The sequence below is a fragment of the Cebidichthys violaceus genome, unplaced genomic scaffold (genome assembly GCF_023349555.1).
Source record: "Cebidichthys violaceus isolate CVI_PGR_0920_01 unplaced genomic scaffold, fCebVio1.0.p SCAF_2, whole genome shotgun sequence".
Taxonomy (NCBI): Eukaryota; Metazoa; Chordata; class Actinopteri; order Perciformes; family Stichaeidae; genus Cebidichthys; species Cebidichthys violaceus.
Genome location: NW_027176372.1, coordinates 15,137,217 through 15,158,531, shown reverse-complemented (window position 1 = coordinate 15,158,531; position 21,315 = coordinate 15,137,217). Strand labels below are relative to the sequence as shown.

The 21,315-nt window shown below is 42.6% G+C and overlaps 2 protein-coding genes across 3 annotated transcripts in view; both read right to left on the bottom strand.

Moving 5' to 3' along the window:
• Positions 1-384: 384 nt before the first annotated feature.
• cd74a (CD74 molecule, major histocompatibility complex, class II invariant chain a) lies at positions 385-5,685 on the bottom strand. Of its 2 annotated transcripts, none has more exons than XM_068714656.1 (9): positions 5,477-5,685; positions 4,353-4,522; positions 3,923-4,008; positions 3,708-3,761; positions 3,544-3,630; positions 3,369-3,447; positions 2,040-2,240; positions 1,878-1,931; positions 385-1,192 (listed from the first exon to the last, which is right to left on the bottom strand). In XM_068714656.1, the coding sequence occupies exons 1-9, from the start codon at positions 5,563-5,565 to the stop codon at positions 1,185-1,187; spliced, it is 828 nt and encodes a 275-aa protein (XP_068570757.1). In that variant the 5' UTR covers positions 5,566-5,685; the 3' UTR covers positions 385-1,184. The 2 variants fall into 2 exon arrangements, with proteins under 2 accessions (XP_068570757.1, XP_068570758.1); XM_068714657.1 differs by having other exon boundaries at positions 3,544-3,627; positions 5,477-5,684.
• A 1,141-nt stretch (positions 5,686-6,826) lies between these two features.
• ndst1b (N-deacetylase/N-sulfotransferase (heparan glucosaminyl) 1b) overlaps positions 6,827-21,315 on the bottom strand; it is a 39,000-nt gene continuing 24,511 nt past the window's right edge. Inside the window, exons 2-15 of the mRNA XM_068714655.1 lie at positions 18,830-19,848; positions 16,720-17,202; positions 15,920-16,007; positions 15,400-15,554; positions 14,461-14,646; positions 13,204-13,332; positions 11,942-12,124; positions 11,426-11,522; positions 11,101-11,224; positions 10,097-10,271; positions 9,821-9,991; positions 9,537-9,646; positions 8,990-9,092; positions 6,827-8,882 (exon numbers count right to left, since the gene is read on the bottom strand). Coding sequence (XP_068570756.1) covers positions 8,763-8,882; positions 8,990-9,092; positions 9,537-9,646; positions 9,821-9,991; positions 10,097-10,271; positions 11,101-11,224; positions 11,426-11,522; positions 11,942-12,124; positions 13,204-13,332; positions 14,461-14,646; positions 15,400-15,554; positions 15,920-16,007; positions 16,720-17,202; positions 18,830-19,375 — 2,670 coding nt within the window. The 5' untranslated portion in view covers positions 19,376-19,848 and the 3' untranslated portion in view covers positions 6,827-8,762. The remainder of the gene's footprint in view (positions 8,883-8,989; positions 9,093-9,536; positions 9,647-9,820; positions 9,992-10,096; positions 10,272-11,100; positions 11,225-11,425; positions 11,523-11,941; positions 12,125-13,203; positions 13,333-14,460; positions 14,647-15,399; positions 15,555-15,919; positions 16,008-16,719; positions 17,203-18,829; positions 19,849-21,315) is intronic.

Sequence of the window (21,315 nt, the reverse complement as noted above, 5' to 3'; positions counted from 1 at the left end):
TGTAGTGATTATTCTTTTACAATCTTTCTTTCGTGCACCTTGTGTTGCCCACCTCTTAATCTCTCCTTTAGTAGGACCAGTGGTCTTGTAATTTTATGATATAAGGACAAATAAAACTGCTTGTCAGTATTTGAACTGGTTCTTTTGACTGCTGTGTTGGGGAAAGAAGTGATGGGTGGTTGCAACACCATGTACAAAAGAGTGATAATCAAAGGAGGATTAAATCAATAATTGCTACATGTTTTAAGTTCTTGAACAGCAAATGTCTAAAACTGAGTCCAGTGTGCGTCAGATGAGAAGTGAAACTCTAAACTAGAAACTGATAGAAGAGGTAAGTGAACAGTATCAGGGAATCTTATCAGGTATAAGATAACAATCAAATAGTGTGGTTAAGAAAACTTTATTGAACCTTCTCATCACAAACATCCTCAGTCTCCATCTCATACGTTCACAATCTTTTTAAAGAGTAGGATCAAGCAAATTACAAAGAAACATATTCTCACTAAACTCATATCTAGCCATGCAGATAGTTTGGTTTTATTTATCTGGGGTTAATTTGTGGTGCTCACAGCATTGAAAAACCTCTCTTGAGAGTCTGTGTTCCCAATGCTCTAAATAGTCCAGACTTCACTGTGAACAGTTTCTATTGGAACTACTTTCTATCAAAGAAATGGTTTGAATTAAAACTGTTCAGCGTGGTCTGTAGATTATCAAAATAACAATGGACATTGTTTCAGGAAAGAGTTTGGCTGTTATTTTTTAAATGTAATGTTTCAATGCTGTATGCACCATAAACACTTTGATTCGCCTCCATTGTTGTAGCGTGCAGGCAGACTCTTCAGACGATGTCTTCCAAACTGAACTACCTCCATGTCTACATGGTAGAGGTCAGGGAGAAATGTGTGATTATATGAATATCAAGATTAAAATATAAAGAACACCTCCAAAATATATAAAAGACAAAACAAATTAAACATTAAAAGCAATACACTGTAACAGCCTTATATTGATTTTATTTCAAGCAGCCAGCAAAATAGTTAAAATTCGAAATTACATGGAAGTGCACTAACTGATCAGGAATTAAAACAATAACTGTAGGCGAGTCTGCATCCAGCTTAAAATCACTTATGCGTCTGCGGAGCTTGATGAAAAGAAACTGCAAACCCTCTGCATCATGTTTTTTTTCACTCATCTGGAAAAAAAAAGAACATAACATGTGATGACGAGTAGTAACAAAAGCTTGTGAATAAACATCTTCACTGTTTTTTTGCAATAGCTAAAACAATTTCTAAAACTAGGTCCCTCTTCGTCAAGATTTTACACCCAACAACATAAGCACAGACTATCTTACATTTCTTGCAAAACAAATACAATAACAAATTACTTTATTAACTTTGACTGAAGATCTGTCTGGTACCGTAAACAAAACACAGTATATTGCAGCTACAGTCCTCAAACACACTCTCTCTCTCTCTCTCTCTCTCTCTCTCTCTCTCTCTCTCTCTCTCTCTCTCTCTCTCTCTCTCTCTCTCTCTCTCTCTCTCTCCCTCTCTCCCTCCCTCCCTTGTGCACACCAGAGTCCTATTTATAGTGTTCAAGCTCTGATTCCTAAGTGATCTAATTGGTTACAGGTGTATTCTGGGTACAGGTAATTGATGACTGAGTGTGGTATTTCAATGGTTGTGTTTTGTCTGATGTAGATAACCGTCTGTAGTTATATCAAAACGTGTTTTAGAATTTCAGACTCAGTGTAAAGCAGACAATGTGCTTGTGGTTTAGCATACCTAGTCAATAGAGTTGATGAGTTAGTGGTTTCAATAATTGTACCAGTTTTTGCATCTTGGCAATAGATAAAAAACCTAATACGAGGCACTCACCATCAACGCTGAGGGTCTTCTGCATCAGCATGGGTGCAACCATCCTAGGTCGAACTGAAAAAAAGAAAATGGGGAAATTAAGTTCATCATTCATGACAGCCTCGCATGAACAGCTACAGACGTAGCGTCGAATCAAAAGTCCTTTTAATCTGTGTCTTCTACCTCTCTGACAGTCGGGGTGGCCGCGCATGCTGGTGCCCTCGATGGGTGTGCCAGTCTTGTCCACGCACCAGCAGAAGCCGGTGGGGGCCCAGCACTGCATGGGCTTGTAGTGGCCCTGCTCATCACACTGGGGCTTGTAGGCACCGATCTTGCTGGCTCCAGTTGTTGCCTCCATCTGGCATTTGGTCTTGATCACAGAAGCTGAGGGATGGAAATAGTAGAGGACATTAAATAAGTTTTAATAATTACTGGTGACTGCAGCAAAGTTTAAGTAGTAGGGATTTGAGGGAATTGCACATATTTTCTTTCCTGCCCGAAAGTTAGAAGATCGATACCATCATCCTATCTATCCATTTAATATGAAGCTGCAGCCAGCAGCTGGTTAGCTTAGCATAGCACACACACTGGAAAAGGGGGGAAAAGATGGCAAGCCTGGCTGTGTCTGAAGGTAACAAAATACACCTACCTGCACCTCGAGAGCTCATAAATTTAATCCAAACAAAAAACATGTTTTTGTTACACGATGTGTGCAATGTGTTAACAAAGTGAGCATTAGATGTGCTGGTACAGAGGGAGGATTTTGTTATCCTTGGACTCAGCCAGGCTAGCTGTTTCCAGTGTTTATGCTATGCTAACAGGCTGCAACTTCCTATTCAACAGACACATATGAGAGTGGTATTGATCTTCTCATGTAACTCTCATTCAGAGCTCAAATAAGCCTTTTGTCAAACTATTCATTGAAGGCAAGGCTAAAGCTTTACTTCAGGTTTCACCGTGAGCAGTGCAGGAAATAACACTTGCACGATACAACCTCTCCACCTAGAAACTCAGTGACACTAATATCATAGTAAATGTTATCTTAATCAAGCCACTGATATATTGTCAACTAGTGAGCACAAAATAATAACTTTAACTGTAGCTATGACAGAAACTAGTCATTATTTATACTGCGTTTGTTTGTTTTGAATGTTTATTAGAATGTTGTCATGGATGGCTGTTTGGGTTTTTGATTATTATATGAACTGATTTTAGGATTTTAAACTGTAACAGAATTGTAATGAGTACTTAAACTATCAATGCCCATCAAAGGACTGGTGTTGGAAAATAGCTTCAGCTATATACACATGTAGAGTACATGGGCAACTGTCAGTGTTTCTCTGTACTTGTCCCTTACACATAAACAAATAACTGAATATTGCCACACTGATATATTACAGCAACAGGCCTTAAACTCCCGACTGGAAAACCCATCATCTACTGTCACAGCACGTGTCTGGATAAGAACATCAACTAAACACTAAAATGTAAAGGAAAGAAAGTTGCAGTAACCTGACGCAGGTGTTGGGGTTGCATGATTCTTCTGGGCCATCTGGAAGATCAGCCAGTAACGCATCCAGGACTCAAAGCTCTGCAGAGTGCAAAATGTATAAATGCATGCAAATTAATTTATTCATGCCTATCTTTTGTTTAAGTAGTCTACATATAAATGTGTGTGAGGCTTTACCTTCCACTCGCTCTCATTCACGTGCTGCTTCATGCTCTGCAGGTTGGCCAGGAAGGTCTCGTTGAACTGCGGCAGCTGAGAGTCCTGCTTCAAAACATGACGAGAGCTTAGTGACAACACAACATCAGCAACGTGAGGACGCACAGCACACGAGAGCAACATACTTGCATGAGATCCTTCAGCTGTGTCTCCAAGCTGACAACACTGTCCTTCAGTTTCTGATGGGAGGGAAGAAATGAGTCAGATAATGTGTGTTTGAATTTATGTCAAAACATATTCATTCATTATACATAATCCAGGTCAATATCTGCAACAAGTCGGTTGCCACCTAGATAGAGTTAAATGAATTGTATTTTATCGGAAGCAGGTGTAAACCCACAGTCAGAGGTGTCTGGGCGTCCTCATCTAAAGTCCGGTCCATCAGCAGAGGAAGACTCATCATGGGCATCTGCATCCTCATTGGAGCTGTAAACAAACAAACAAATTCATAAATTAACAAAGAAAAACAAAAACCCAAAAAAATATGTAATTGCAAAAAAAATGATTTGTTGTTTGTGTTATTAACCACACACACACAAATACCTGATCTAAAATTACAATAGCCCCCCCTACCCATGAATCAGAAGCAAAAGTTCATTTCTCTGTTTAGGTTTCGTATCAAGTTCCTTAAAGCAAATCCTCACTTCCTTGTCCACCTCCTTCTCCTATGGCCTCCTCCTGCTCCTCCTCCAAGATTATTTACTCATTAGTGACACAATCCTGCTCGGACCTCCCTGTCTGCTCATTGGGACTTTCATGCCTCCTTTTACCTTTGGATGAGCGGGTAAGCTGTTTGCCCAGTCTTTCTGAGGTTTTCTGCAGAGTGTGGATCTCCTGCTTCTGGTCAAACACCATGTAGGCAGTGAAGACCTGGCTGGCCAGCAGCAGACATGCAATGGTTGTTAGTGCTGCCACCTTAAAGGCACGACGGTTGGAGCCTCTGAGGGAGAGAAATAGAAAACTATGAGGGGAGAACATGAAAATGAAATGCACCCAAATTAATATTTTTACAAAAGTATTAAAGTTGCATCTATATATATGTGAATATATATGCTGCTCTTAATCAGCCAATAACATGCGAGCATCACTTGTTACCAGGAAGACACAATTCCTGGTGTTATGAGGAAGTACACATACAACTACTATTTAACAGCTATTAAAATATGATAAAGTGGTGTAAAATATTTTTTCTCATAAAAAGGTCACAACAACTTTGTATTTTGTTATTTCATGAATAGTTGCTACAGTGAAAAAGTGAAACTACAACCCAGCAGCTCATTGTACAGTAGTATGTAAACAATGACATCATATGTAATTGGGCATTATTAGGATGTGTTGGTATGTTACTCATAAATCATATTATTTCTAAATTGAAATGTAAAACGTTGGCCAATGTTTTTTTCGCTGTTGTTAATTATGAACCAATAGTATGACGGCATCACCAGTTACTAGGCAGACTGCTTCTGTGAAGTGGCTGATGTCCGATTCAAAGTTAGGCAACTAAAGATGCTTTAAAATATGTTTAGTAGATGAAAAATAGCTAAAATATATAAAGTGTTAGAAAGCAATAACTAAATTAACTTATTGTTTCAGGAACTAATCGGATGCAAAGAAAATATATGATTCGATATCATCCCATTCAGGAAAAAAACAGAATATACAGTATACGCACAATTTAAATACGCTAATTAATAAGTAATTCCTATAAACTAAATTATCTTGGCTTCTAGTTTAATAAACTGTCATACTTTTAAAAAGTTTGAATCGTGGTTTATATTTTAATTCAGCTACACAAAGAGGAACAAGTACTTTAGTTGCAAAGATGTGAATTTTCTGCGACTACTGAGCGAACAGCTGTTGATATGAGTATAATATATGATATAGGACCACTCACCCCGTGGGTCTGGCAGCGAGAACAAGGACCTCTTCACTGCCCGCCAGGCTCCCTCTGGACAGGGGAGCATCTTCTGCAGAGTCGGCCATCTGTTCTGGAACGTCTTCAGTTTAAAGCAACAAACTGGAGAAAGTCCGACAAGTCCTGTTGATAAATGCTGCCAGAAATGAGGAAGCAGCACAGGCTTGTTCTTTAGAAAGGTGAAAGATGTGGAAAGTCCCTCCAGTCTTATATGCGCTGCTGGACGGCTCAGTGAAGCTGTGAGAGCATGCGAGCTGTGATTGGTCAATAAATATCATCATCACTTGTTGATAGAGGCAGACAATAGTGAAGAAGTATATTTCACTCAACTTGTCCTACTGGATATTATCTATCGTTTGCACAAATTCTAAGCTTACATGGGCTATTCAATTAATGTAGGTTTAATACAAAAAAACAAATATAGTACTACTTGTGTATTTTACTTGTGAATAGGTTACTTATAATAAACATTATCGGGATTATTATATTTTCCTTTTATCAAGGTTACAAAGTGCTCTACAGGAAAAGGAAATAAGCAAACAATGAAGGCAAAAATCAAATAGAAGTATAACTACTACGTTCAGTACCAACAATAGTAGAGCAACAAAATATTTAAGTAGTGACCATGCAAGCAGGAATTATGTTATGTTATTGTATTCGTATTACTTATAGCACTAACTGTTTTTCTTGTTTCTGCACAGTACTTTGGCTCTGAGTTATGCTCTGCTTCATGCTCTTAGATGCTTGTTTGGAAAAAGAAATATACTTATGACTTCTGGTGACTAGTAGTTCTTTTGATTACCAATGTTGATGCACTTATTGTAAGTCGCTTTGGATAAAAGCGTCTGCTAAATGACTGTAATGTAATGTTATGCATTTTAACTTTAATCCATTCTTCTTCTTAAATGCAGCAATCCATGTTACCATATGTTGGCCAATGTTTACTTCCTGAAGCAACTTTGGTATATTCTTGTGTTTTCCCAAACTAGGAATAAAAAATAAATAAATAACATGAGTCACATGTTAATCTACCCAGGGTTTGGTTACCAGAAGGACAATACAAAAGTGTATTTTGCTGTTGAACAGGCCTATGCTTTTAATTTTTAGAGATTTGGTTATTTCAGTCCCGAAAGCACCTCAACATAAAGTGAAACCAAAAGACAAACAGACCTTGGTATCGGCAGACAGTGGCGTACGTTTCTAGAAATCTGTCGAACAGCAGACACTGTCATCCTGCTTGCAGTGAATTTAGAGCTTAATTAACTTAAAGTGTGTTGATAATAAACAGGTAGGAATTCAACAGAGAAATGAGGGGAAAACAGATCAAACTATTGAAAAATACAGTGGTGTTTTATTTGCAAATTAAAAAGCACCGACAATATTAGTTACAATGTAAAAATTATTGACAACAATTACAAATCTTTATCATACAGTCCAGGAGATTAGTACCATCATTGCTGTTATGTGTTATCACTTAATACTTTATATGGAGAGACTCAGTACCTGTGTACAATAGTTGGCAGTGAGAGGAACGAGAGGAAACAATCTCAGCGACACACCTCTGCACGATGAAGTGATCCAAACTCCCCTCAGCACAGCACTGACATTTCACACTATGGGAATGGGCTGATGGAGAGTGTAAACCCAAACACATTCAATAATTTAGGTCTACCGAGGGTTGCGTATTATGTACATTACAAAGTCGGGAAATGAAAGGACCAACATGTGCATTGATATCACATCAGAACATTGTACAAAACTATTGCAATAAGAGCAGCTTTTTGTTATCTATGCTTGACATCTAGTTGCAGTGGTAACACCTTAACCGACAACCAAACGTCTGAATGGTCTCAATGGGCATACTGTTGTTCTGCCTGGCAACTTTTAACGTGTTTCCCAGAGACAGCTTCTCTCCCCCCGCCCCCAAACTTAAAATGATCTAATGAAATAAAATAAAATATACAGTTCTGACAAAAAAAAAGAATCCAATGCTGAAAACAGAAATGCTGTGAAATGCCTAATCTTGTTCTGTACACTATCTGCATCTCTCTGACCACAATGTGTAGTTAAACATACAGTAGCTAGCTTATGATCTTCTTCACAGACTGTGGTAGGATCCATTTTTGTTAGTGTGCTTTCCAGTAACCTGTATGGTCAGAAGCAATGTTTACTTGAGTGCCTTAAATATTGTGCTTTCAACATATATATCCTACTGCTCCTGCTTAAGCCAGTTCAACGGTCTAAACTGACTACACAGGAGGCCGAGCCGAACAGTTTAACAAACCCGTCTTCTGTACATCCGGCCTATTGCAGAAAACTGAGCTAAAATGGTTTAGTTTTGGTACATTCTACAATAATGCATTGCAGTCAGCATTACAGAAATGTTAAAAACCAAAAATCTGAGGAAAGTAAAGAAAACATAACTTTTAAAAAAAAGGAACCCTCAAAAGTTCACGTGGTAATATTTCAATGAAGATTCTGTCCTGGCACTTGTAAATGCGATAACTAGATACTACCAAGGCCTATTGAGTAAGGCTACAACATGCAGCCTGAGTCAAGACTCCAGATGTCTCATTCTCCTCTCATACAAACACTTATAAACACTTATATCAAAGGCATTTGCCGCCATTGTGTCTCTGTCAATCAGGCTGTCATCCATTTTAGTCTTTGTTAAGTTGCCTGTTTTCATGTGCTCCAAACACAACAACTCTTCGCTGGAGACACAGGTGACGTTGTGTTCATCTTTCCACCTGTTTTCCAGAGCTGAAACCGTGAAGACTGCTCAAGCACTGTTTTTTTTTTTCCTTCCTTTGATTTTCAAGATGAAGTCCATGCGAAGAAGAGATGTTTGATTATGGAGAGCAGGGATGTGATTATCAAACACTGACTGAAGGTCCCTCCTATGCACCACTGAGCCGTTGCTTCTTCTGCAGGACACAGTGGAGGCCATCACTAGGACATCCGTGGTCCTGGTTTGTCCTGCAGGGGAGTAACATCTGGAGCATCTGGAAGCTCAGTGAGAGAGCGGAGCGCTAACAGCTGCTCAAAGCAACTACTACGCTGTCGACTTGCTCATCATCCACTGCTGTCCTGCTCATTTGGGAAGATCACAATTAAGTTTTGAGTTGTGGTTGGGCATCCCATCTTAATTGTCGATATATATATCAGTCCCTTTCAAAACTATTTGGGATCTTCAACATTTCAGGCCACCCCAGCAGGGTGAAGTTCAGTGTGTGGAGCCGTGGTCTCCCCCCCCGTGGTGCTGCTACCTGGTGTGGACCAACTCTTCTCTGAGCCAGCTGGGCAGCGGCTGACCCATCCTGTAGAGCAGCTTGGACAGCTCAATGTTGTGATCCCTATAGTACTCCCTGAGGAAGCCCTGCGACTGAAGGAGACAAGGAGATATGAAATCACCTCTGAAACATTATCAAAAATGAAAGGTTAAATATTAACAGCTGGTAAAATGCATTTCTTAGAGCAAATGTCTCATACCTCAGGGTTCATGTCGGGGTACCTGCGCCCTTTACTCTTCCCCAAACACTTGGTCTTCCCTCCCTCCAGCAGCTGACACCAGAACCCTTTCTTAGGGTCGAACCTGTACATAATACATGCATAGAGGAAGAGTACTTAATTTAGAGTTCAAATCAACTGTTACCAATCACAACCTCCCTATAGTTACGTCAAAAAACACAATTTTAAGACATTTTTGGGAATGTTACTACACAGCACCAGTAGAAGGATGACAGGAAATGGGGATGATGCGGTTCATGGTCGGCATCTTTACTTCGAGTCTAAAAATTGCTCTATAGTAAGACCTGATTTCTGTCAGATGAATAAAATGAAGTCTTACATATCTGCTTTGTTTTATTTGCACATAACTTGTTTGGAACCTTAAACATGTGTTGAAAAGTGGCAAACAACAACTAAATGTAAGCTGTGTCTGAGTCTAAAGCTATAGATCAATCTGTGAATTAATTTGTAAACATGGCAGTTGATGAAATTACTCTACAAGTGATTTAAAGTGAAAGACGATACTCACGCTAGGATCTTGTGGTAGTTGATGACGTTGACCAGGGCCAGATACTTCTGGATTTTATCCATGATTGAAGCAGGTTCAGTCTTCAGCATCTGTCCATCCAAGACTAACAACTGAGTGAGACACACAAACCACAACCAAACGTCAGAAAAAAAAAAAAAAAAACCTGCTAGCCACCCATAAAGTTTGATTTACACAGAGGGGAACGTTTTCACATCCCAACTTAAGCTAACTTGGCTTGTAACTGCATGCTGCCCACCACTACTGCATGGACACACCCACGGTACCTGGCTGGAGTGGTAGAAGTTGAGCCAGCGCTCCAGGTGGATGGCGTACCAGCCTGGCACCAGACAGCGATTCTGGAGGACCCGTAGTTTGACCGGAGCGTCGTGGCTTGCGGTGATGACGTCATGGAAGGAGTACTTCAATGCCACCGGGTCATCGTGGGCTCTTTGATGCTGTGGGCAGACAGAGAAGTGAGCAAAAATAAATCAAATTGTACTACGGTGTTTTTGTTTAAAAAAGGTGCTCGTGTTATTAGTTCAGGGTTGCCTGTGACAGACCTGGTACCAAGAGTAAGCTCTGTCCGCTGGGTTGATGAGGATGGTGATGATCTTGGCTTTGGGCAGGAGGGCTGCAGCCCTCTGAGCAGCCACCTCAGAGTCAAAGTAGTTGGCACTCTTCTCAAAGTAGTAGTCTGAACTTGTGTTGGAGGGCAGGGGGAAGTACTCCATATACCTAACACACAGCAAACACAAACACACTAAGTGTTACAAGCAGCCGTAGTTGATCCGGTCCCATTTGCTCTCCATAGATAAGAATAATTTATCTGTATGCTACGTGGGTGATCGGCCATGTACAACAGCTTGTCACCTCGTATGAAGAAAAAAAACATCGAGCAGCACTTACGATATTAACATTTGAGCTGCCCGCTCACATAAATATCAAGCCTGCCAAGTGAATTTTGTGTTGGACTCTTTTTGCTGTGCTGCATGAAGCTTCTCGTTGATGCAGGTTCCACATCAATTACACCTACAGGGAAGGTTTAACTAAATAGGTGTTGATTGTGCGGCTGGTCTTGCTCTTAGGAATTTCACTAATGAGTATATTTGTTGTTGAGTGGGGTCTTGGCATCATTTGCATTTTGCTTCTTGATTTCATTTGCATTAAACAGAAACACCCCTACCACCTTGGGGTTGGAAATTTAATGAGAAAGTCAGAATTGAATCTAATGTGTTTTTCAACTGTTCTTTCATGTTTTTGTAACTTGGATTTGCACATTTCACCTGCACTCCTACAGAGATTAAATATTCAGAAGTTTCCTGTATATTTTAAGTGTTACTATTGCATCTGTACTTTGCCACTGAGTTTTACTCCCTCAAGCCACAACAAGTCTGTGCTCACAAACTTACCATCTAAATTGAACTCAACAAATGTAATGTCAAAAACAAGTAAACACCCAAACCAAAGGAATGCACATAAAACTCTGAAGCTAGTTAAATGTGTTTGGTAGCTGGTAGCTGCCGCCTTGCACTGCTATGTCACAAAAGTCTGGGAGGTTTCTTACCAGTCAATGCCTCTGTGGTAGTTGTGCCCATTGAAGAACTGGATCTCCTCAAAGGTCTCCTTGCTCGGGTAGTTACTGGTCAGGTCAGGGTGCATGCCAAGAAACAGGTAGAGCGCTGTCGTCCCTGAGGGGAGAAAGAAAGAGCAAGTGACAAAGAGGAAAAGAAAAGAGGAAAAGGGTTTAAGGGAGTGTACATCCCACTATAAGATGAACACACAGTGTAAACAGCAGCAGCATTTAAACCACTCTGAACATGAACAATGAACTTCTGATATGTTCATTTCCAGATTCATCCTGTAGGTGGTGTTGAAGCACCGTTTCTCACCTGTCTTCTGAGGCCCGATGACGAGCAGTTTGGGGAAGCGGTCACATGTTTTCTCTTTGGACCAGATGTCCTTGTGCCTTTTGTCCTCGCAAGGATCCTGTAGCCACAAAAGAGATAAACAATCGTTTTGTTTAAGTGTGGTTTCTACAAAAGTTGTAACAAATACGTCGATTCAACAATACATGAGAAAGCAGGTTAATCTTTGTTCGTCGGGCACTACAGTTAATAAATGAGATGCATTTTAATAAAATATGTTACGATGAGTAACGACATTGCTCTCCATCCATCCATAAAACAATCTCTTACTCATTACCAAAGTCATTATAGCAAAGGATTAAAGCTATTACTGTTTAATGTCATATTTTAAGGGATACAATGTGTTTTATACAGTACCGTCGTCTGCTATACTGTGTCATTATTGCAGCATTAATAAACTGAAAGCTGTCAAAAAAAAAAAGACTACTGGGTGCAAATTTAATATGCAATAAATATATAAATACATGATATCACCATCACCTGCCAGAGTGGATCTCTCTCGGAGGGGAAGAGGCTGAAGTACTTCTGAGCCAGCTGAACAGGTGGCAGGGTCTGCATCTTCAGGTTGGTCCACGTCTGGAGGAACATCACCAGGCTTTTGAAGGTGTACAGGCCGAGGCGATCATTCCCATAGTTGGACAGATGGGTCATGAAGATACTGATCTGTGATGGGAAGGAACAAGAAGAGGAAGACTTATTAAAGTGGATGAAGGCAAACTCAATATGCCATAAATTGGGGATGGGTGGTATCAGTAATGTGTACTATGTTAACTTAGCTAAAGATGAAACAGTTTGTTGATTAATTGATTTGTCAAAATGCCAAACTTTTAATTGTTCTGGCTTCTAAAATGGGAGAATTGTATTAATGACAAAATTTGTCATATATGACAAATATATATCATTTGATTTTTTACAGTTGATTCAAATAAACAAGTAAGTGAATTTCATTTCATATTTTTTGCTATGTTATGACATATGTTATGAGTAAAAAATGAACGAATCGATCAAGAAAATACTAAGCAGATCAATCGATAGTGACACAAATAAATTGTTACTTGCCCACCTAAATGTGACTGATTTGTCTAATTCTCATCAGAATAAGGACAGCACACCTGCTAAAGGTTAAGATAACAATGATTGGTGTTCACATGGACATTGCATTAAGAGCTCTTTCTGTGGATGTTGTCCCCCATCACTGATGATGAAATTGCTTTAGAAACTGATCCCGTTGCAATTCTCACATCCGACTATTGTTTTAAGAAAATCAAGAACCCCTCTTAACTGAGGCAGTGTCACTGACAGGCCACTAAAAATACAAGAGTAATTGCTTCCCTTTCACAAATGCACTTCAAGATAAAGTCGTGGCGAAATTGATGTAAGGCAAAGACCAAACAATAATGAAATTATTTGAACAAAGAGTGCTTATTCAAAGTTTGAACATGGTTTAGTTTAAAAAAAGTAATTGAGAGGAATACATTATCTGCAGACTATTCAGGGGGACTGTTGTGGCAGATAACGTCATAAAAGTGACCTTTTTTTTTCCATCTAAAAAATGCCGCTCCAATAAAAGAAGCTTTCACAGTAGGGTAAAAAACAGAAAGCACGATGCAGACATCACTGCATGACTCACTGCCTAGTCATTGTCTCTTCCCTCATTTAGATTTCAATTTGCACCGCCAGTTAAATGGGTTTCCAAGTGTGCAAGACAAAAGCTGTGCCTTGTGGATGTATACTTGACTCACAGGGTTCAGCAAAACAGTGAGGAAGAGTTCTCCTCCATTGATGAGCTTGTCCAGTTCATTCGGACTGCCTGGGTAGTCTTTATAGAAGATGGTGTGTGTGAAAAGACCACACGTCTGCCTGGGCAGCACCTGAGAAATAAACACAAAGTCACCAAAAGGACAAAAAAAAGAAGAATTCACTCACACACACATTGATGAAGGAAATCACAAAGAAATGCATTCACACAAATAAACACAAACACCATCAGCCCTCCGCTGAGAGCGGCGCTGTCAGGACTCCAGGCGGTTACCCCACACATTGTTTGCTCTCAATAACATTCATATTATGCAGCTCATCTAGCCAAAGCAAACCCCTTATTCACTCCGAGTCTATATGGAAATTCATGGAAATGCGTTTACAGTTTGGAGTGTCAGGGGAACTGAATATCAATCATCAGTAAGCAGTGGAGACTGTCCATTCAGACTGCGGCGCTATCTGAAGGACGGTTGTAGAGCTCCGAGACCACACAGGCTGACTGAATGCCAACGCTACAAAGGAACCGGATCGAGGCTGCACTGTTTCCTATCAGCGCTGAAGGTCAGCCTGGGAAAGACATAGATAAGATGTCTTCTTTTTTTTTTTGAACCTCTTGAATGTTATCTATTCAACTTTAATTCTGCTCTCATGAGTATATTATTCAGCACCGGCTGGCGCTGTGAAGTTGCATGGGGTGCAGTTTTCTTTGGGGGGGGGGGGGGGGGGGGGGGGGTGTTGACATTTTAGTGATTGGTTGTGTGCAGACATTTGCTATGCTATGTGGTGGTGCTGAGGCCTGCTAGGCAGCACTACTCAGACAGGTTCACTCAACTTTCCTACATTATCTCTTACTTAGTAGCAGAGCCCAGCTAGACTAATGAGATGATTGCCTCAGTGATATACCGTACATGACAATACGATTCTGCTCAGTATCTTTGGGGACATCACTTAAGAAAAGCAGAGGCGAAATGGAAAGGGGGATGATGGAAAAATGCAGGATGGAGAGTAGCCGCTGGTCATGAGCGAAGAATAAGTACAAAAGAACTGGAGGAGGTAGAGACGGCGAGATAATTAATGAATGAAGGGTAGCATATGTTGATGGAGAAAGAGAACCCTGAAAGGGATTATTAGCTGAAAAGATAATGGACGTTGAGAAGACAAGTGGAGGGAAAACAACGGGCCAGAGGTAACAAGATAATGAGGCCTCATGGACGCCCGATGTGGATGAGAAGTGGTCTTACGCTAATGCCGCTGTGGATGAAACCTCGTCGGAAGCGGGCAGGCTTCAGGTGTGGGTATTCCTCTGTGCTGGTCACCTTAATGCCCCACACCTTCTTCCAGGCGTCGTACAGCTGCATGTGGACAGGGTAGACGCCAGAGTGGTGGGGCGCCACCGCATAGCCCATGTTAGTGGGGATCCCATGCTCCTAGAAGAGCGAGAGTTGGGAGGCAAGAAGAAGAGAGAATTAAAAAGGGCAACCCATCATGTTCCAAACATATGAAAACCATTTATGGTCAGCATATTTCCCTCAATAGCCATTTAATGCTTTAACATTCAGTAATTCTCTCTCTATATAGTAGTTTCTATTGGTGGTGGTGGAGTCCGTCACTCCCACGCTGGATTCAGATAGCCTTCATTCACAGGAGGGATTCACAACAAAACCACAATTTTCACACTGTTTACTGTTCGCTCTCTCACGGTCGTTGCTAATGCTAATTCTGGCAAAACGAAGGGTGAAAAAAATAATAATGGCAATCTCATTTTCGTCCCCTCTCTGTCCGTTTGTATTTTTACAAGGACGAAATGGAACAAGAAGGATCCGCCTCTCCAACCAGCTAACAAACTCCACTGTGACCTACTGTTGTGTGCAGCACGAAATACGATAGCAGTTGGAAATATTTTTGACTGGAAATTAAAACAATGTGACTTTGTTTGGCTGCACAGCGAACAGATACACCAGTTGCTCTTCCTGTATTCCTGACAACGTAGTAGTGTTTACTGTAGTATACCACAGGTATTGTCAACCAGGACTCAAATCTTACAGAAAGTAGCTTGTAAAAAGCATTAACAGCTTGCCTTAGACCGCTATTTGAACAAGGAAGAGGAGATATGCAAGTACAGCTCTGATCAGGCGCTCACCCAAAGCTGTGATCTGACCTTCGCCCCCTCTGTGACTCACCATGGCAAATTTCTTGTTAAGCAACATCTGCTCGGCCAGCACGGACTGGTTGTGGAATAGATGGGGCTGCATGTGGCTCCACATGTGAGGGAACCACCAAAACTCCTTTACGTAGGAAAGCAGCAGGTCGTCTCCCAGGTCCTCCTCATCGGATCCTGGACGAGACAGAGAGAGTGTAAAGAAGGGACGAGGTGGAGGTTAACAGAAGGGGAGATGGGTGAAAAGGAAATGGAGGAGGTAAAAAAAATGGACAATGACAAAGAGGAGGCAGAAGTGAAATGTGATCAGGGAGGAAATGAAAGTCAGAGAGGCAGAGGGAGAAGTTCAAATATCAGAGAGAAGCATGTGGGAGATTAATAGCAGAAGAAATAAAGTCAGGGCATGAAGGAGAAGAAGTGGAGCAGAGAAATTAAAACATTGTGAATCAAAACAGAGGCGTTATCTCTTCTGGTTTAGTACGTGTTCTCATCTCTGCTCGGATGAACAGTAGCAAAGGCTCTCTTCACGGGCCGCGTCTTACCAGCGTGAAAGAATTTCCCTGAGAAACCCAGATTGAAGGTGAAGTTGGGCACATGGGTGCGCAGCTCCCTTTGTGTCTCCAGCAGGGCCTGAAACGGTGGGAGGAAAGCAAGAGTGAGTCAATATGCGTTTTGCTCATACCGGTGCACGAGCGCATTAATGAGGAAGCGTGAACACCCGCGTGCCCACATACATATTTCACTCCACAAGTTTCTCTCGGTAAACATCCAACATCCAGTCCCGGTTGCCTCACTCCTCTCTCCTTCATTCTGTTTGATATTTCTCTCTCCTCTGATTCGGGTGTTTGTTTCATTTGATCTCCACGCTGGAGGAGACCCAGCACACACCCTCTCTCTCTCGCTCACTGGTTTCTCTCGTCTTGTCAGGGTGTGATTTGTTCCTAAAAGCTCGCTGTTGCTCTGCCAGTGAGGCGGCTTGATGCTTCCTCCATATATATATTTTTCTTATACCCTCGGCCTCCAGATGTGAGGGGGTCTGTTCTGCTCTGAGGGGACGCAAACAAGGAGCTTTTCAACATTCTTTGTATGTCTCTGGGCCCCTGAAATATTCATTGCTGTGGAGCTTCTGTGACAGTGTGAGCAGTGGGGCCTGTCAGCTTTGAGCGGCCTACTGGGACGAACGCATTCAAAGGGAGAAGAGGAGTGGGAGACGGGTTTTTCTGTATGACTGGCACAGGGTACCACATGCTACGTGTGAGGCTATTTTTTGTATTTTCGCAAAGAGCTGTTTCTATTCTGATAAAAGTTTTTATTTCACTCTCAAACTCCTACACAAACTCACCTTTACATCAGGCACCTTCATGCGGGTGCCCTCTTTGCCCACAAAGATGTCGTCTATATCCACCAGGATGTAGCGCTCCAGGGACAGCGACAGCCTCTTCCCTGTCAGAAAGGCCACGGCGTCCACAAACACCAGCTTGTGCAGCCAGAAGACCAAGTTGTTGCCGAACAGGACCCTCTGGATACCGTCGTGGAGCCCCAGGTCCTGCACCACCGACGGGAGCAGAGCGGCGTTCTGCCCCATCGACGCAACGCTCTCAGCTGACTGGGTCTTGGCCAGCAACACGGGCTCGTACGTGGAGTGGTTGGACTGAAACACGGTCCAGTCGTCCCCGGGGAGGGGACCTGGCAAGGGCTGCCCGGATCGAGTGATAAAGAGCAGGGGGGACTTGGGGTTGACGGTGCAGTCCTTCAGACCCAAGTTGGAGTGCAGAAAGAGAGGGAAGCCTTTCAGCTGGGCACTGAGCAGACTGTTTTCATTGGCCTGATCAACAGAGAGACGGAGACAAGAGAAAGAAGTCACACAGATTCATCATACACCAGAGTGATAAAGATAGAAATGTATTGGATATAATCCCCCCCCCCAATTCCTCCAATCATGTGTGAAATGAAGAATGTCAGGCCTACTCAAACGTGAAGGCATGAGGCAGCGTCTACCTGCTATGCTCAATCTGCTGTGCTCCGAGATTGCAGTCAAAATGAATGACCTCCCGCTGTGTCCTCTAAGATTCAAAGTCTAAGGGGTTCAGTGATTATTCATTGAAATTTCTCCTCTATAATGCGTCATTTTCCAAATCTCTCACATCTCCACGAGTCCTACTTTCTCCTGCACTTTTACTTAAGTCTTAAGAACTTCACCACGATGCTTGTGTGGTGGGTGTAAGATAAAGGACCACCACACACTGACATATGCTGTGTGGTGTTCACATCTATTAACTGCAGCCTGACAGACACTGATATTGGAAAAATCCAATAACAATATATCAGATATTCTTTTATCTGGTCCCACAGACCCAATTGCTGTATGTGTAAATATTATAACTGCAAAATCAACCATTTTTTATTTTTTTTAATTTTTTTCATTTCTTCCGACCTTATTAAAACCCAATGTAGAAAAGTGAAGGTGACAAAATGTGTAGATGACCATATATATATATATGACATTAACATTGTATTTGTGCGTTGTGTTTTATGGCTGTGTGCATGTTAACGAATATTCCTTTTGTTTGCAAAGACATTTACTAACTGTAATCCTACACAGTGATTCTCTAACTCTTACTCACAAACTGAAAAAAAAACAATAACAGAAATCCAAATAGACTGAGTTGTGCACAGATAAAGAGCATATGAGAACCTGAGAAACCCAAGTAATTCGTCATTTTCTATTGTGGTCTTCTGATACATGTCTTGTAACTCTCGTTTCTCAACACACGTGTCGATGCAGATTTGTAATATGCCGAAATCGGGTATCCAGACATCAGTTGGGCTCTACTGCAGACAGATCGGTTCAGATAGCCGAGCAGCAGCGTTGTGTGTTTCATTGGGATGCACACCCTTGCTCTGCTTCCCCTTCTCCCAATAGCTGCTAAATCCCACCAGGCTTTCATTTCTAACCTTCACCTAGACCCCTAATATCATGGCACCACCATTCATGCCTCCACATCTCTTATCCTTTCCATGGCTCAGAGATGGTGATCAAAACCATAAGACCTGAAAACAGGCCTTTAGGCAAACAGGCTCAGCTAGGGATTACTGAGAGAGAGAGAGAGAGAGAGAGAGAGAGAGAGAGAGAGAGAGAGAGAGAGAGAGAGAGAGAGAGAGAGAGAGAGAGAACTTTAGAGTAACTAAAACTACTAAGGAGAGAAGACAAGAAAAGAGAAACAAAAGACTGGGCAAGAAGAGTGAAGGAGACCAGGTTGCAGAATAAAGATGAACAAGAAACAGATAGAGCATAGGAGAAAAAGTGCAGCAGGACTGAGTGATACTGAACCAGCCAGGTCTTTCCAACCCTGTGAATCCCATCTCCTTAGAGACGGAGGAGCCAGATGGACAGGGCAGAAGGTGTGAGTGAGAGGAGGGAGGGAGGAGAGGGAGTGTGGTGTTGTCCTAACCTTGAAGAAGCCAATGATGCCCACTCCATATTCCACACAGTATTTGTCCAGCAGCTCTCGGTTCCAGGCGTCCAAGTTAACATACTTGAGAATGTTCTCGTAAATCACCAATGTGAAACGCCCTCTGTCTTTGTCCGTCAATGTGGGCATGTCCCCTTTACCGGGAGAGATCTCAGTCCGGTACTTGAACCGGCCAGACTCCAAGATGGCCACAATCTCCTGACCCAGTTGAGAATACTGGCTTTCCACAAACACCAGAACCACAGGATCTGTCCTGGCCCCTCCGGGATCCACCCCTGGGCCCCCTGAGACGCCCCGCAGTGGTAGCAGTCGGGACGGAGTGACCCTCGGGTCATCGGAGTCCGCGGACGCTCCCTCGGCCCCGGACACGCCCCCTCCCGAAGGCTCCAGCTCCCGCTTGACGCCATAGAGGAAGTAGGCAGAGATGAAGACGCTGACAGTGCAGAAGAGGAAGAGGAGGAGGAGGGAGGTCTGCAGGGGGAGGAGACGGACCAGCCGACGGAGGCGTGTCACGCATCCCAGCATCGTCTCGCGCCACACCGCTCCGCCCCACCAGCCCAGCAACACGGGGACAGTCTCTCTCGGTGTGGGTAGAAAACGGTGAGCAGGGATTATTCACAGCAGAGTCAGCCTTGTTATCGAGCTAAACACAAACGGCGTCAAAGCAGCAGCTGCGGCAGCTACTGGAGAAAGAAATGAGACGGTCTCACGTTGGCTCTCCCTCATATTGCAGCACTGCTTATGTCACCATGGCAGAGAAATAGGGGGCCTTGGACCGCTGGTACACACTTATGCCTCAGAGGGAGGGCTGGCAGGCCGAGTCACTGGTGGAGAAAGATGATGGAAGACTCCATCACCTGTCCATCATGCGAACCTGCCAACCATGTCTCGGTTAGATTTCCCCCCCGCTCTCTTGATTGGAGAATGATCTCTTGAGAAAAGCAATGTCACGCAGGTCATCTCAGCAGCACCGTTCTCTTAGGATCGAATCTCCTCACCTAGAAAAACAGCAGGACAGAAAAAAATGTCAAAATCTGAAAGAGCAGCAGCACCTATAGAACAAACGACATATTGCTTTCTTTTGTTGTGTGGGTTCAGCTGCGTGTGGGAGATGCGTGTCTACTGCCAGTGCCAACACTCCAAAAGTTCACTCCAAAGTAGTCCTTGCAATCACCTACACAGAGTAAGAGCTGCCAATTTCCCCCCTACACACACACGCACACACACACGCGCACACACACACACACACACACACACACACACACACACACACACACACACACACACACACACACACACACACACACACACAAAAACACAAACAAATAAAAAATACACTTGCTCACGCAGCCTCCACACAATCAATAGGCAGAAAGTGAGTGACAACAAAGCCTCGAGGCGAGCCAATCCCCAGTTCAGTCCAGTAGGACTGTGCGACTGCATACAAGTGAAGCCATCACCCGCAGGGGACACTCGCCTTCTATTTCCCTCAAATCCTCAACAGTATCCAGACCAAAATGGAGTGCAGGAGAAGGGAGAAAAGCAAGCTGACAGAAGGGAAGCGATCCAAGAGCAGAGGAGTGGATGACAGTGACAGACAGACCTGGCAACAGTAGGATCCATTACTCCGGGAGAAAAGCCCTCATCACACTCAATATACATCCCCATATCCTCTGCAGACCTATCATAATACACCAGCCCTTTAGCCAATCCCCATCACGCCGAGTGAGAAAAGTACACAACGTGGAAGGAGAACGGTGTGAACCCGTCGCTTACAAATACATCATTTCTCCATTTAGAGGCTTGTTGGAGAAATGACATGGAGCATCATTACCTTTGCATGGAAATGCTCCGTCCATTAAGCTGGAGAACTATAGAGGTGCACACGCACACACGCACACACAACCCTTTATAAAACCCTAGATACCACATTAGAGTGGAGTCACAACCCTCTCAACCCAAAGGCATTAAACAGTGACCACCAAAACCCATCAAGACTCATCAGACACAAATCAGACATAAAATGGATTTGATAATGCCATCAAAGGGTTTATTAGTAACACTATAAAACCAAGCTTTAATTAAAGGTGAGTAACATTAAAAATACAAGAGTGGCCATACTGTGCTCAGCACAATGGACCCTATGGGCTGCAATTGATTTTTTTCCACAAAAGGAGATAAACTACAGGTCATTCCATACATTGTTTCTAACAGATTTCCCTATTAGACGATCCTTTAATTATTGAAGTTATCGTTCATATAAACACAGTATTTCCTTGTGAAAAATACAGCCCATATAGTGTCCCTTTAATGTTATCAAGGTCAGCATTGTGGCGAGTAGCTCTTCCCCTCCAGCCTTCCAGCTAAGCTTAACAGGACGCCTTAAATCTCCCCGCGAGTGCAGTGGAAGAAATCACACTTTTCTCTGAGTCGTGTCCAAGTTCCCTCTTTACGGGGAGTAAATG

Coding starts and splice junctions, on each gene's coding strand:
- cd74a (XM_068714656.1), bottom strand. CDS start 5,565: ATGGCCGACTCTGCAGAAGATGCTCCCCTGTCCAGAGGGAGCCTGGCG. Junction 4,523..5,476: donor CTCGCTGCCAGACCCACGGG/GTGAGTGGTCCT, acceptor TCTCTCCCTCAG/AGGCTCCAACCGTCGTGCCT. Junction 2,241..3,368: donor AACCCCAACACCTGCGTCAG/GTTACTGCAACT, acceptor TCCATCCCTCAG/CTTCTGTGATCAAGACCAAA.